The sequence below is a fragment of the Apis cerana genome, linkage group LG13 (assembly GCF_029169275.1).
Source record: "Apis cerana isolate GH-2021 linkage group LG13, AcerK_1.0, whole genome shotgun sequence".
Classification (NCBI taxonomy): domain Eukaryota; kingdom Metazoa; phylum Arthropoda; class Insecta; order Hymenoptera; family Apidae; genus Apis; species Apis cerana.
This window is the reverse complement of record NC_083864.1, coordinates 6,288,720-6,306,182: the sequence shown is the minus strand read 5'-3', so window position 1 is coordinate 6,306,182 and position 17,463 is coordinate 6,288,720. Positions and strand designations below refer to the sequence as shown.

General features: G+C 39.8%; 1 protein-coding gene across 12 annotated transcripts in view; it reads left to right on the top strand.

Annotated features, from left to right (window-relative positions):
* LOC107996185 (protein abrupt) overlaps positions 1 to 16,821 on the top strand; it is a 69,205-nt gene extending 52,384 nt beyond the window's left edge. For 7 of the 12 annotated variants that reach the window (XM_017054112.3, XM_017054111.3, XM_017054110.3 and 4 more), the window contains one exon: positions 4,872 to 16,821. In XM_017054112.3, the coding sequence (XP_016909601.2) occupies positions 4,872 to 5,875 (1,004 nt within the window). In that variant the 3' untranslated portion in view covers positions 5,876 to 16,821. Of the gene's footprint in view, positions 1 to 297; positions 1,913 to 1,939; positions 4,567 to 4,871 lie in introns of those variants that run through there. The other 5 variants (XM_062083902.1, XM_062083901.1, XR_009832394.1 and 2 more) reach the window with 4 other exon arrangements.
* Positions 16,822 to 17,463: the final 642 nt, after the last annotated feature.

Here is a 17,463-nt window from a genome sequence, read left to right as displayed (position 1 = left end):
GTACGATTGTGTACGTGAAGAGAAAGAGAGAAGAGTAAATGTGGCGGGCGGCAGTTAGAAAAAGAAGGAATGAACGACGGAGAGAAATAAATCGTGAGTGCAAGGGAGAGTAAGAGATGGGGAATGATGGAGAAAAAATGAGCGAGCGAATGAGTATGTAAGTAAGATAAAGGAAGAAACAGAGAGAGAGAGAGAGAGAGAGAGAGGGAGAGGAAGGGATATGAAAAGAGAAAAAGAAAGAAACGAAAGAGAGAGAAAGACAGACAGAATCAACTGACGGGCACGTCCTGGTTGTAGGATCGGTGATGCCGAAGAGGGAGGAAGCCGCGTTGGCGGCGGTGGCTGCGGCCGCCAACGAAACTACGGCAGCCGTGGAGAATTTCGCGAGACTCTACACGGCACTGCGCCACGACGATGCTAGGCCTCTCTGCCGTTACTGCGGCAGAAGCTACTCGTCACCGAGCAACCTTCGACAACACGTGAAAAATGTCCACTCGAATTGGCCGCCCCCGGAGACGTGGCCGCAGTGCAACGTGTGCGGGAAACGGTGCAAGACCAAGCATTACCTGATCAATCATCAGCTTCAGGCGCACGGGATACACCAACGGCCAAACTTGAACAATCCTAATCAGCAACAGCATCAGTCGCCCTCTTCGTCCTCCTCGTTGCCATGAGTACAATCCTCCTCGTGCTCCGCCATCCCCACGTCGTCGTCGTCGTCGTCGTCGAACACCACCCATGAGAAACGATCCGCGACCAGATGAAGTCGAGCGTCGTTCCCTCGCGCCTCTCGCCGATACAGGATAGCCTTGTTCGGTGTCGAAACGAAGCCGGATTCTCGGTCGGGTTATTTTCGAATTGGAATGAATCGGTGTATCCACATTCGCGATGGAAATTATTCGAGGTCGATTGGATTTGATAGAATTATCGTCGCGTTATTTTTACGAGGGGTGGGATATTGGAGGAAACTGGGTGAATCAGGTTATGCCTATTAAACTATTTATATATGGTTCGAAACGCGTGACGTTCGAAGCATGGCCCGCTAGTATCCTGTATCATCGAGATCGCATTTAGATATTCCTATTTTCTATAGAGTTTAAACGAGAGGATTAGCCGAGGCAGCAGCGATCGGGAATTTCGTTCGCGAAAGAGGACTTGGATGGTTTTATGTGATTGTAACCGAGGCAACGTTCCAGAGAGATTACGATATCATATTTATCACGAAAGACAAGGTACATACATAGAAGATATCCGTAATAGTAGATTTCCGGCAAGAAAGTAAGAAAAGAATAATCGCATGGCACGAAATATCTACTGATCGAGTGATGCACGATGATATTCGCTCGATCGTTTGCGCAATGGAAATGAGGTATTTTCCGAGTTATAAACAAAGAACACACGCTTACACACCTCCGCCACCTTCGAGCCAAAACGCGTGTCCAGTTCTTATCCTTGGAAATGTAATATCCGGAGAAGCGTCCGTGCTCAGCCACCCCACGCATACAAATATACCACACAGTACATTCGCAGAGAGAATCGAACGGTCCCGCCCCCCCCCCCTAATAATCTGGCACGTGAGATTCTGCCTGGACACGTTCAAGCATCTCTGCCGTAGCAGTATTCGATTTACGCGATGATTGCACGAATTCCATGGAGTCCTCTGTCTGCCAATTGCGCGCGATATCGAGCAGAGAGAGAGCAATTAGCGATCCGTCAGATATATATATATATATATAAACCGGTAACCGGTAACCATTTGCGGGAAATGTAACCTCCTCTCTAGATATTCCGCATGAATCAATGGGGATGTTGCGGGTGGGTGTAGGGCCGGGTGGAACGCGTATTCGCGCGCTTTGGTACTCTCTGTTTTTATTAGGGGTTGGGTTTGAGTTTATGGTGGTGGTGGCTGGTGGTAACGTTGGTGTGGTGGTGGTTGCAGATCACGGGCTCGATGAGGCAGAGGGCGCGGCTTACCACCACCACCACAGCCATCACCAGCAACATCATCGGCATCGTCATCATCATCCACTATCCGTTCCTCCTCCTCACCATCATCATCATCAGGCGCTACAGGAAGACGACCAGCAGCAGCAGCAGCAACAGCAACAGCAAGACCAGTCGACGACCACCGCGTCGACCACCAACACCACCACGACCAAGTATCAACGGAGCCCGGCTGACTACAGGCAACAGAAGATGATACGCGATCATCATCAACAGCACGGTTACAGGTGTCCCCTTTGTTGTAGGACGTTGCAGGACATCAGCACGATGAGGGCTCACTTGGAGCATCATTATCCGCGCGACTCGCCAACCTGTCCCGTTGCCTCGTGCGCGAAAACATTCTCTCATCCCAACAGCGTGAGGAATCACATGCGTTTGAAGCATCCGGTACAATGGGATCAGATAAAGACGCTCAGATGGACTTACGTCTGATAAACAGGCCGATGGATAATATTATCCGGGTTACCTTAGACTCGCGTAGCCATTTTTTTTCTTCTCTTTTTTTTTTTTCTCTCTTATCGGGTTTTCTCTACTTATTTTTCCCCCCCTATTTTTTCGTTCTTTTAATCTCTCTCTTTGTCTTTCTTGCTTCGAGCTTGTTTGTTCTTTTTCTCCAATCTCGTATTCTCTTCTTTCGTATGCTCGCTTTTTTTCTTTTTTTTTCTTTCTTTCTTTCTTTCTTTCTTTTTTTTTTTTTACATCCCCAATATAAAAGTTTCGCCGTTTATCGATTGCATATACACGTGTCTTGGTAGTCTCAGAGGGTGGAGGGCGCGTTTCAAGGAAAAATGTCTCGCGTGCCAGAGTCTATAAAGAGTTCGAAGGTATTGTATACACGATATTGCGATCTGGTTGAATGTAAGTATAACATCTTGGGGAGGAGGAGGAGGGGAGGAGGGTTAAGAAATGATTTCGGGACGAGTCTGCGCGCCTACGATGATCGGTCCCCTTTTTAGTGCTTTATTATTGAGACAATTGTCGCACAAGCACCCACCTCTCTTCCTGACAATTAAACGAGAAGCGCACATTTTGTAAATATTCGGGAGATTATTATTATTAATATTAATATTAATATTAATATTATTATTATTATTATTATTATTATTATAATTATTATTATTATTATTATTATTATATATATATATATATACATAAGAAAGAAAGAAGGAATATATTATATATATATAAATATATATAAATATAAATAAATAGAGAGAGTATATATATATATATAAAAAGAGTAAATCTATATATATATAGAAAGAGAGAGAGAAAGAGTTGATTTTGTATAAAAAGAAAATGTACGAAACAGTATTTCTAGTAGAGCCTGATTAATAAAAAAAAAAGTAAATAAATAAATAAATAAAAAAGTAATAAGAATGGATAAAACGGTAGTCACACCAATAGAGATCGTGTATTAATAAAATCGACGTTGATTATACGACTACGATAATGTAATAACGGTTAGGTTAACGTAATCTTAAACAAGAGAAAACAATGTTCCTCTAAAGCTGAGTAAGCCAGCCTTACGTTAACGAGCGTAGTTTTTAAGAAATGAGCGTAAAACACGAGTCGAGAATTTCTTTAGATTACGAGCGGAACGTTAGTCGATCTTGTAATCGTAACAGCTGAAAAATCGAAACGATACGAAAATTGGAATCCGAAGATTTTACGCGCGAGAAAATAAAAATAAAGATAGGTAAACGAATAAAAATAAAAAGTTGGACGAGATTAGTTTTGCGATGCTTCCGTAATCGTTATCCGAAGAAACGCGCCGCAATACGAATAATTAATTAATACTTATATTTACACGTAAATTCACACGCGTAGAGAAAAAAAATATTATATATATTATATATATATATATATTAAACAACAGACGAACATATGTAATAACATATGTATAACGTATATAAGCGAACATTTGAAAAACGATCGACGAACAGAACACGATGAACGAGTCGATTCGAACAGCGCCTAGCCTTATTTTTCTACAATCTTCTGTTTTTTCGTCAGTATTCTCTAGATAGAAGAATATATCCCAGACAGGTTAAGTTTTTTTCGACACACCGATAGTTACTAGAGGATACGCTGCGAATAAATTACGAGGAAATTATATAAATATATATAAATATAAATACATATACGCGTGTGCACGAGTTGTTGGTTGCGCGAGTGATGATGGTATTCACAAGAAAGAAACGAATTTCTTTATTCAAACGAATTGATTATTCAACGATTAATCTCGATCACGAGATTATTTTTTTTTCTTTTCTTTTTCTTTTCTTTTCTTTTTCTTTTTTTTTTTCACTTTATATATATCTTTTCTTTTCATCAATAAACACGACACGATGAACGCGCCTTGATTTTACAAATTTTTGGAAATGGAAATGGATGGAAATCGCTTTCACACAAGCGACAGCTCGTGCCACGGACAATGTATAGAGCATCATACGCACTATTTTAGCAGATACTAGGGTACGTAAGATTATACGTAAGACACACGAAATAAAGTATATACTATTTAAGTAATGCTTTGTACAATAAAAGGTATTCAAAGAAGATGACGTGGCTGATCAATCCATCAATGGACATCCATCTTTATTCGATTTACCGAATAGCCGAATCCGAGGCGAACGAGATTCTAAAAACGAGAACGGAACAAAAAAAGTTTAATCTTTCCTTTAAGTTTTATCTTCTTTCGTTTCTAATCTAACTTTTTCTAGCTACTCTTCCCACGTGGTTTACCCGGTCTAGGACTTGCGCCGCCACCATCGGCCACCGCAAGCTCCTCGAAAAACGATAGAGGAAACTTTCACTTGGGGAAACTCGCCTTCATCACCCTTTTGTTTGTCTTCTTTTTTCAGTGGCCCGCCGCGGCTTGGACATGATGCGGGTCCGCGCCACAGATCCACGCCCCTGCCCGAAATGCGGTAAGATCTATCGATCCGCCCACACATTGCGCACTCACCTGGAAGATAAGCACACGATCTGTCCGGGGTATCGTTGCGTGCTGTGCGGTACCGTGGCCAAGTCGAGGAACTCGTTGCACTCGCACATGTCGCGCCAACATCGAGGGATCAGCACCAAGGATCTACCGGTCCTACCGATGCCCAGCCCGTTCGACCCTGAATTGGCGTCTCGTCTGTTGGCCAAGGCAGGTGTCAAGGTGAGTCCCGCCGAGTTGCGAGCCCGTGCAAGCCCCACCGGCCCGAGAAGGGGCGATATGAGGCTCGAGATACCACGAGGGGGCGCCCCGTCCGAGGCTGGGAGCAGCATCTGCGGCGGGGACGATCCGGAGGATCTCACTTTGCCGCTCAGCCTCAGGTATGGATCACCCACGCCCAATAACAACACCGTGATCACCAAGGTGAGCGGCAGCGGCAACAACGGCGGCGGCAGCACCAAGAACTCGACCACGACCGCGATAGCGGCCAAGTCTTTGGACACGTTGCACGGCAGCCGCGAGCCGAACACGGCGCCCCTTCATCCACCCGGCCATCTTCATCCGAGTCATCACAACACCAGCGCGACGGGATCAGCCATTCTCGACACATATTTGCAATTTATAGCTGAGAATTCCGGTTTGACGACGATGGGCCTCAGCCCCGAACAAGCTGCCGCCGTTGCGGCGGCGCACGCGGCCAAGATGGCGCACATGAGCGCCATGGACAAGTTGGGCGGTCGTGGGATCGAGGATTATCCCATGATCGGCCGAGACGAGGGTCGGGGGCCCGGTGTGGTGCACGAGGATCGCCAGGACGCGATGCAGGACAGGCACGTTGGATTGTTGGAGGAGGGGGAGTCGTCGGGGGGCGAAGAGGACGATTTCAGCGAGAACGAGGAGCCGGAAATCGTTAAAGCCGAATAGGTGGCAATCTGCGACTATAGTTTGTTACACGAGTGACCCGATTATTAGGAAGCGCTTTGGAGAGACGCGTTTTTTTTTTTTGGATCCGATCTTGGATCTAAGCGCGTTCCCTTCGCTCGCAGTCAAATCCATCCACTACCTCAGTAGAGACTTGTCCCATTGTTTTCTTTTCGTTGCGGGAGAATAGAATTTTTGTTTTTTTTCTTTTTTTTTTTTTTTGTTTTTCCAAAGAAAAGATGAAGAAAGAAGATGAAACGAAGTCATGACACACACACACACGTATAATTCACACGTTTACATTTATATAAAACCGGGCCGGTTCCGAATCGGAGAAACGAATCCCTCCTTCGCTACACTCGGAGAAACGGATCGTTCAATTTCCGTTTTCCCTTTTGCTTTACGATACATACACACGCATGGAAACACACATGAACACATATACATATATACTCCGTCACACATCATGTAAACACGTGTATGTAATGCGCGTATACAGTTTTTACCCCAGTATAAAATATTCCATCTGTCTACCTCAGTGAACCACGATAAACGATAAGTGATAGGACAGACCAAGACGAATCTCACGGACGACGATGATGATGTTTCGGGGAGAGGAGAGAGAATCAGAATCAGGGAGATGATAAAAAAGAAATGATATCGCCATGGCTATTCATTCTTCGCATGATTTTTACTCATTTATGAAAAATGATTTATGAATACGAAGAACGATATCGATATATCGCGACAGACGTCGTTCAACCGGTTCCAACGAGCCGGCGCTTTCACGGTCTCGTCGAACCGATGATTCGTTCGTCGAAAAAAAAAGGAGAGGTCGCCCCGACGAAACCTTAGACGAGAGGATGCTAGGGAGGATCAATTGTTCGATTCTTTTTATTTTCTAAAACGCTGTTTGAGAGAAAGAGGGAGAAAGGGAGAAAGAGAGAGAGAGAAAAGAGAAAACGGTGACCGTCGCGTATATAAACGCGACTCCCGAGAAGATATTATTATTATTATATTATATTATATTATTATTATTATTATTATTATATATAAATGTTGAGGAAAAATATATATTGTCTAGATTTATAGAGAAGTTAGTATACCACGACGCGTACGTACGTATGTACACAATACGAATAACAAAAAAAAAAAAGAGAATAACGATAAGAATTGGAGGGAAAAGGACGCGTTAAAGTAACGAGTAGAATGATACACGTGTTTAACGTTAGGGTTCAGCACCCTCTGTATTTTTTAGACGCGTGCATCTTTCCAACGTACATACAATCACTTACAGACGCGAATACACGGCATTAAGTACATTAAAATACATACACAGTACCATTTTTCACGTATGGTTGTACACACATGTGCACTCACACATATACACACACGAGAGAGAGAGAGAGAGAGAGAGAGAGAGAGCGAGAAAGAGAGAGATTATGTTTCCACGCTTGATTTGAATTCGTGCGCGAATCAATTACGTACGGTCGTGTCTCGTCAAGAGAGTCGCTTTAGAATCGCGACGATTATTACGATTGTTAATTATCTATTCGTTTTATCATAGGGATAAAAAAAAAGGCGGGATATGCAAAGCCGGAGAAACCGGGTAATCTCATCGTGTCGATCAATGAAATATTCTCGTTTCGTTTGGTTAAACTTAGGCTAAAACTTAGGTGTTCGAACGAAGAAATTGGCTAGCTTTCTTTGACCGGCCAGAAAGAGATATAATTGTTATATGATAAAACGTGATAAAATAGAATCTCGTTAGGATTCGAGAGATGGTCGAGACGATGCGTTCTACTCGGTTCTGGAAAATGGAATTAGGCGAGTAGCGCGCGAAACTACGAAAAAAAAAAAAAAAGAAAAGGCCTCGACTAGGATGAATCAATTAATTTTATTCTTGTCGTTCTTTTTTTTTTTTTTTTTATACCCTTTTTCCTAGTTTTCATTCTTTCATAGAAAATCCGTCGAATCAATCGAAATGGGAAAAGAGAATCATCCCCTAAGGGCTTGCCATGACTTTTCTTAGTACTTAAGTTCTTTATTTCGATCATTTTCTCTTGAAGGGAACGACACGATTCTTTCTATCCGTAGAGATCTTCTCACAGACGACTAGTTGCTCGTGTATTGTTTTTTGTTGTGTGTTTTCTTTTTTCGAAAGAAAAAAAAAAGAGAGAGAGAAGAAACGCGACGCAAGGAAACAAGGTGGAAGCCACGAGTGGAAAGGAAGAACTGTTTCATCTTTTCTTGAACTTCGTCTTGCTCCTAATGGAGCATCGATCGGACTCTTTCCGCATTCTTGAACGTGTCGTTAGCTCTGACTCATCTCGATACTCCTCTCTAGCCTCGTTTTATTTATAAATCCGTTAACGTCTCTTCTCGTCCTCTAACGATTTTTCGTTTCACGATAAATTGTATTTCAAATTTTATTTTTTATTTATATTTTTCTTTTTCTTTTTTTTTCGATCATCCTCGTAAATTATACACACGTGGTTCTCGTTCCACGAGTGGCGATGAAGATATATATATATATATATAAAATGGGAAAGAAAGAAAAAAGTTAGAGGCAGTTTCGAAGATCGTAACTGCGCGCGCGATTTCGTGTCCAGGTTCGAGAAGTATAATATTAAAATGGTTCCTACTAATTGAATGCATACACGAGCTACTTTGATTTACAGTATATCTTGAGAATATATATTATATACATATAAATATATATATATATATATACACATATACACACACACACACACACACACACACAATATACACATAATTAGATACGTCTAGGAAAAAAAAAGAGAAATTTAGCAATACGTAGTGGCGCATCGCGTTTTAAACAAAAAGTTTCTTCCCTTTCATATTCTTTATTATAATAATTATTAATTTCGTCCTTTCTTATTATTTTGTTTCATTTCTTCTTTTTTTTTTTTTAATGCGCGAATTCTTTTTTCTTGCGCGAATGTGCATGGAAGAGTGACGAATGACGAATAAGTGAGAAAATCGATTATGGCTGAAGATGAATCCTTTTTTTTCTTCTTTTAGATCTTTAACACCTATTTTTATTCTTTCTTTCCTTTTTTTCTTTTTTCTTTCTTTCTTTTTTTCTTTTTTGCCTAGATTTAGTAGGTTGTAAACAATACTCGCAGTATACTAACCCTTTCTTAGCCTGTAAGAGCATTTTATCTATGAAACACAGGGACTCTTAGTGATTTTGTCGCTATAGGAATACGTCGTTCACGAACGGAATATAAGCTGTGTACTTCTGCGCGAGACGATACGTCCAAGAAAGAGAGGGGAAAAAAAAAGAAGTAGTAGATTCGAAAAATCAAAAAAAAAAAAAAAAAAAAAAAAAAGAAAAAGGAAAAAAAAGAGAGAGAGAAAAAAAGAAACCGATCGATCGTGGATCGAGCGCGAGACGAGCAAACTTTTTGATGAGCAGCGTCGAAAACCAACCCCCTTTCGACGAATTCTCGAGATCTTATTTATTAGAGAGATTTTAAGCTTACTAATCGAAGAGTATAAACTTTTTATCCGCGACAATAATTAAGAGAGAACTGATCGTATCGAAACAATGTTCACAGAATTATCAGGATAAGGGAATTAGAAGGGGCAGGGTGTTGAAGAAGTTCGACGCTGAGATTCTTCGATTTTTTAAAACTTTATATTGTACATACATACGGTGGAGTATTTGTATACGATCGAAATACTTGTATACGAATCCGCGGGGAAGAGGCCACGGGTAGATCTTTGTAGAGAAAGAAAAAGGAAAAAAAAAATAGTAGAATCATAATACCGTTTATCGTGCGCTCTCGATCCGTGTTATTTTTAACGTTTGTTACGGACAGATGAAATTTTTAATCGCTCGTTCGCTTCGCAGAAAGATTCACGAGTCGTCGCTGCGCGAATTTGTACGGTGGAAAGCTTCGTGGATAGACGTGTTTTATTGTAGAACGGAGAAAATGCGGGAATATGATCGATCGAAACGCGAATCCAGGTCTAATCGGTACAAAGAAACCACTTCTTGCCTTGAAGAAAGCTCTCTATAAATATTACGGATCAGGTGCGATCGTGTCGCGAGAGAAGAGTTAAGATAAAAATTGAAATTAAAAAAAAAAAGAGGAGGAACCCGAAGGAAGAAAAATAAAGAATAATAAGTAAATAAATAAGAAAAAAAAAAGAGGAAATTCTTCGCAGAGTACAAATTTATTCGCGATGTTTGTCGAGGAGAAGAATCTTAAAGAGAAGAAAACAAAGAGATAATGGAAAATAAGAAAAAAAAAAAAAAGAAAATATCGTGGACATCGATCGAAGGAGGAAGCTAAAAGGTTTTCTAGGTATCGTTATACGCGTTTGTGACAACTGTCTGTCCGGATCAGAACGAAGAAGGGAGGAAAGTGGAAAATAGGGTTTGATCGTTTTTTTTTCCTTTGTGCCATTGTGAATAATTAATCAAACACGACGAGGTTTAAGACTTTCTTTTTCCTTTTAATCTTTTTCATCTTTTTTTTTTCTTCCATTCGTTTTCGTTGTCATTATTCTTTCGCTATTTCTTCACCGGAGAAAAATTGCACAGAAAGCGTCTCCCCTTAATTATTTCAATAATCCTCCATGACGATCAACAAATCGTACACGCGTTGATCGTAGTCGCGTGGAAAAGTTGATGAACCCAAACACAAGTGATCTCGTCGATAGACTTTCTTCTTCGCTTTTCTTTTAATCTTTTGTCAATTTTTTGTTTTTCTTCTTCTTCTTTTTTTTTTTTTTTTTTTCTTTAACTGTACAGATACAAGCGTCGATTTCGATCAATCGTCGCGATAATGTACGTTATATAGAAACACGTACACATTGAAATATATATTTATATATGTACACTGACACATGTACAGATTTATCGAACGCTGCAAATGCGTATGCATACATAAATACACACACAGATATACACATACACACACGTTTACGTACAGGCACGTAAGCAAACATTATAGTTAAAAGGGTTGGCGGGGTGCGTTCGTCTATCCCTTTAAAGTGACAGATATTCACGATACCCTCCCTGCAGATCATAGTTTTCTACGACAGTATTTATATAGCTATATATACATATAAATAATTATATCTATATAAATATATATATATACACAATCAGAAATATATTGTATGTATATACGAAATGTACATATACATATTAAAATATTTTTACACGAACGATCCCCTTTATCGCGCCAGCACCCCGTCATCTCACCCTTCAGTCGGGTGTATCCCCGGTATTGAAAAAAAATAGTCCGTTGAACGTAGTTCGCAATAGTCATTTGGAATAAAATAATCACCAACTACAGTATTGCAATAGTTGTTAGAGAGACAATCGTGTGAACGTAATCGTGGAAAACGCTCCCCTTTTCTAACGGATGGATTAAATTGGGAAAAAAAAGGTAAAAAAGAAAATGAAAAAATTAAAACAAAAAATAAAATAGAAGAAAGAAAGAAAAAAAGAACAAACTGGCTCGCAACAAGCAAACACTTTTGATCGCGTGAAAATATCGCGAAACGAATCGAAAACGAAGAGGAGCGGATGAAATATTCTTGGCTACCCGATGATTCTTGGTCGAAGAAAATAAGAAAAAGAAGTATGAAAGAAAAGGTGGTGAACGCACGACAGAACACTCGTCTTCCGTATCGGCGAGCCGCCGCGGCTCTCTCGGTATCGACAATAATAAACGGCGAGCGTGCCGGCGCTCGTAAATGCCGAATCGTGCGAGTGCACTCGTCTCCGCGTGGCTTTACGGTGATTATAAAGTCGGATTAACGACGCCGTAAACGCGGCTAAACCTTTCGCGAATAGTTCGCCAGTCGGGAACGTTTCGTTCGAGTTCTTAGGGGGGGAAATGCAAATAAACCGTCTCTGAAATTCTCTTGCCTACCGGAATAAAGGGAATCCGGCAAAGTCTTTCGGCTTTCGGATATCCTGGCTATAGAGGATATCTTCGTGGCTCGAGCGAGAGCAATGTAAACTTGAGAGCATTGTCGAACCGCGAACCGTGTCTTTTCGAAAAAGATTTGCGAATAATTATACGAATAATTATAATTAAATATCGCCCTGCTTAATATCGATCGAATCTTCGTTCCGTTCGTTCCTTTTTTTTCTTCTTCTTCTTCTTCTTAAATTATATTACAAGATATACAGGACTGGCGAATGTTGTTCTGTCGTGCGTTAAATTTTTGATCACGCAATTCAATCATTGATGATCGAAGTCGAGGGGAGAGGGAGGACGTGACAAGGGAGAATCAGTTTTTTCTTTTTCTTTTTCTCTCGAAACTTAAAAATTTCGCAAGGGAGCGATCTACCACCTCAGGTACTCTGAAAAATTGACACGATTACATGATGCATTGTTGTAAATGTAATAACAAACTCAGGAAATCTGAAGCAACCAGGCCGTGATACTATTACTTATAGAAACTACTACTGCTACTGCTACTACTACTACTACTACCACTACTACTACTACTACTACTACCACTACTACTACTGTTACTACTATTACTACTACTACTACTACTATTACTACTACTACTACTACTACTACTACTGCTACTCCTACTGCTACTGCTACTACTACTACTACTACTACTGCTACTACTACTGCTACTACTACTACTACTACTACTACTATTACTACTACTATTACTACTACTACTACTACTACTACTACTACTACTACTACTACTATTACTACTACTACTACTACTACTACTACTACTACTACTACTACTACTACTACTACTACTACTACTACTATTACTACTACTACTACTACTACTACTACTACTACTACTACTACTACTGCTACTACTACTACTACTACAGGTTTGATTCTTTATGCGTTAAACGGACGCTCGGATGATTCGCGAGCCAGCGTCTATTCTGTTTTGTTTCGTTTGTTTATTTGTTTCTTGTTTGTTACGAGATTTTACTCTGGCAAGTGGCAAGGCGTGTGCACACCGCGTGTCTGTGAATCTGCAGCGAATGTGCCCCGTGAAATCGATTGGAGCCGTTCCATTCGCGAAAAAAGAAAGGCCATAAACGAACTATATTACACGATTACATTATATTATATTGTATCCGACTTGATGCATCTTCATACAAATTATTTCGTCATCACACGTTGTCGCGACGAATCGCACGGCTCGAATTTGTTTCGCGAGCCACGTACGTGATTATGCGATTATTAGACAGGCAGAGGGAATTTATTAAAAAGAAAAAAAGAAAAAAAAAATAAGGGAAAAAAGAAATGTTTGTGAAAAATCACCACAGCTACCTCCATAATTAATTAAATATCAGTCTTCTTCTCGCGCTATATTCACGCTCATGATTACCTAAAGCATATAAAGTAACGTTACTTTTTACGATGACGTTCGGGGGCGAGTAATTCGTCATCTCGACGAAACCATTGCATCTCCGCATAGCGAGTATATTATTATAATATAATAATTATGTATACACAACGTTTATATACACATAGTCAGAAGCGCGGGATAATATAGCCTCCACGGATTATATAGATTATAAGGATTTGCCTCCTTCCGCGGAACAGTCGAGCCGGCAATGGAACAATACAATAATAAAGAAGAAGAAGAAGAAAAAAAGGTGTAGAAAGAATTTCGTCGAACGTCGGTCGCGTTTCGATGTGGAAATTATATTTTAGACAGACTGCTCAAAATAATTCGAAGATTTACGTTTCTAAGTGATAACGAGATAGAGGATGAATCGCCGGTCGCGTTTCGATGCGAGGATTGCGAACACTGCTCAAACTATTTCGTTTCTGTACGAATACACACACAGACTTAGGTAAATCGAATGAAATAGCCATAGTAGGATATTGTTATTATTATTATTATTATTTTTTTATTAAATTTCTTCTATCCAGAGATCGCTAGAGATACATTCGAAACATCTTCGAAATTGTGGCGGTAATGGAAACTTGAGTCGAGATAGATCAAACGGTGTTATCCACCGTTGCTTTTTCCGATGCAAGTCGATATAGATTATATTCGCAGAATTCAATGTTCTTTTTTTTTTTTCTTTTTATTAGAAAAAATATCTCTACAATGTCGAGGATGTTCGAAGTCATTAGCACTCGAATCACAAATATATAGAACACACAAATGATAGAATTCTTCTCTGATTACTTTGAGCGGAAAAGATGGAAAAAGATGGGAAAAAAAGAACGACTTGTATCTGGTCGGAGATTACAATGGAGCTACCTCAGTTTTACGATATATAATGTAATATCGACATAGAACGCGCACTCGAGCCGCATTTTTCTCGCTGAAAATGGACAAGAAATACTATTTCACTGCCAAGCGTGCCATGCTCGACTATTCCGCGTGCGACAGTGCTGAATTCCAAAATCACAATGCAATACGTTGTACTTACAGTCGTTTTTACGCGTTGACTCGTCGATATATACCGGTTAGTGATTTTACTGCTGCATAGAGAGAGAGAGAGAGAGAGAGAGAGAGGGAGAGGGAGAGAGAGAGAGAGAGAGAGAGAGAAGAATGAAAGAGATGATCGTACGACAGAACGAGAGAGAAATCGAGGAAAAAAAATACATTTTTTTTTCGCGTGAATGCGTTAATGCGTGATACACGATGTTACACCGCGTGCAAGCCAGGTGAAAATGTAGAGATTTTTTAAAGGTGTGACAGAGAAGGAAGAATGTTAAAGTGAGAAAGAAGACTAGAATGCGAGATGACCGTGTAAGAAGAAGAAGAAGAAGAAGAAGAAGAAAAAAATACGTTCGGATGGCCTCCTATTATTATATTATATGCATATAATTATATATATTATTAGAAAGTGAGAAGAAAAGAGGAAAAATATAAAATATACCTATCTACGTGATATTTTACAGAGAACATAATCAGGGACGCGTCGTAACCATAGACGTATAATTATTATATTATATATTATATAATAGAGTCTCTTTCTAGTGATAGAAAAAAAGGAAAAAAAAAAAACCATAAACTCTTAACTTATTTTGTAACTCATCGTCGGATCTGAGGAAGAGGAACACGGTCGCGTGACGAAACCAATGAGCGTGCAATTCTCGACGTACGGCGTGATCAAATTTCAACATATTTTTCGAAACAATACAATGATGATAGAGAAATGATCGATCGTGACAGGTTTCCACCGTTTCTTACAAAATCTCCATAAAATTTTAAATTCGCCATTCTCACGGAGGGAACTTTTGATGGGAACGACGAGCGAAACGTTCAATCTTTAAGCGTCATTGTCGTTCAAAAGTTCATCGTTATAATTAATTTAATTATAGCCACGCTTTCGTTGAAACGAAAAATTTGGCTTAATTTTCATATTCCTGCGTACACGGCCACGATCTCGATCTCGATCCTTTCTTTTTTTAACGATTTTTATCCCGCGGATACATCCGGATCCATTTTCCATCACGATTTTCCTCCATGAGACGGATAATTCTCGTGTTTCTTTTTTTTTTTTTTTTTTCTTTTTCTTTTTCTTTCGCCGTTTATTAATTTTGAATATCATCGACATACGGGGGCCAGGGTGAAACCACACCACGTTTTGTCTGCGGAGCGTATTATCGATTTGCTTGTTATATCGTTATCGTCGCCTTGCTGAACCGGCGCGATTCTCCCATTAATCGTAAACGCTAGCTATCGGCGTAATTTGCATATTGATCGTGCAGAAAGAGAAATAAGAAGAGAGGAAAAGAAGAAGTGGAAGAAGAAAAGAGATTGAAAAAAGAAAGAAAGGAAAAGAAAAGAAGGAAAAATGCGGACGAACATTGTCGGAAAGAAAAATAAAATGTTGTAAAAATTTGCGAGAATTTCGAGCATATCCGTAAGAGCGAAGAGTTTCGAAAAGTGGTGGGAAGAAAAAGGGAGTAAAAGAAAAAACGAGAAATAATGATAGAGAGAATGGTTATGAGAGAGTGAGAGAGTGTGTGTGAGAGAGAGAAAGAGGGGAGGAGGGGAGAGAGAGAGAGAGAGAGAAAGAGAGTGAGAGAATTAGCGATCATCATGGGCCCCGTCATCGAGACGCAACGCCACCTCGTTCTTTACTTAACGGTTAACTATCATTAAGGTGCTTCAATATTGTTACGTTACGTTTTTTTTATTACCGTCATTTAATATTAATGTTATTATTATTATTGTCATTATCATTTCATTATTATTAGCTTCGCTAGATCGTGTTTAGAAAAGAATGATGTACATCTGTCTCCTGGCAGGGAATCGAGGAAAAAAAAAAGAAACAAGGAAAACGAGATCGCGTTATTTCGTGGGCATTAAAAGAAAAGGGGAGAGGGGGGGGGGAAAAAAAAGAAAAAAACGTGCATAGAAGGAAAACGCTTCACGCTTCACGAATATATTCTTTTCCTTCGTCCTTTTGGATTTTTTTATTTTTCTTTTATCTTTCGTTGTATTTTTCTTCGCCCATCGATTTTTTTTTTTCGCCCACGTTTCTCGCCATTGAGACAGAGGCAGTCTTGCTATAACGTGAACGAGCCAGTATGTCAGATATATCCTGTTTTCTTTTCCCCTGAAAATCCTATATCTTGTCTTGTCTTCCCAATTCTTTCCTCTCCTTTCTTTCTTTTTTTTTTTTCTTTAATGCCTTGTAAATACCAATCTATTAGTCTATTTATCTACCTGATCGTTCCAACGAATTTCCCCAAATTTCTTAAATCTGATCTGATTATTATTTTATCTTTCTTTTTTTTTCTTCTTTTTTTTTTTTATAATTTTTTGTTTCCCCTTCCTTCCTTCCTTCCTTCCTTCCTTCCTTTCTTCCTTCCTTCCTTTACACATACTATGTTACTACTTTATGTTCAATACGTTTTTATTTTGCCATTCTTAGCATGTAAGCCATCCAACTTGCCAATACGATTACAATAAAATATGTTTAGAAAGGAGAGAAACTGTGCTGCGTTCAGTTCACGCCCATTTATTTCAGTTCCTTCTTTTCTCGTTCGCGTTTCGAGCGTAAGTATCCTTAACCTAAAATCGATTTTGATTTTACCGATTTTCGAGGAACGGTAAGTCGGAAACATCCATCTATACAAATCGTGCACAAATTATTATCTTATATCCATCCTATCTTTTATTCCCTTCGACTCGGACAAACTTAATCTTTAGCTTAGCCCATTACTTCCGCTTCGTGTATGATTTCAGACCGAAATCTCTACCCTTTCCAATATTTCAAATTGATAATCACGCCGTACGTCGTCGATCTTTCCATTCCACAAGTGGATCACAGAATATTCATAGAACGCATAGTGGTGGAAATTTCGTTCGATCGAAGTACAAAATCATCCTCGAGATTTACACAGATGTACACGGAAAAGGCCACACTTTCGATCCGACGGATAATTTCCTCGAAATAAGTAATCGAGAGACAAATCTGAAAGAGGAGAGAATATATTTTTTTTCGTAACGAAAAAGAAAAAAAGAAAAAATAGAAGAAAGAAGTAGAGGATTCGAACGATTTACACCGCGGGGAATGCGGTCGACGCGTTTTATCGCCGTTTATTATTTATCGAGGTTGCCCGCATCCA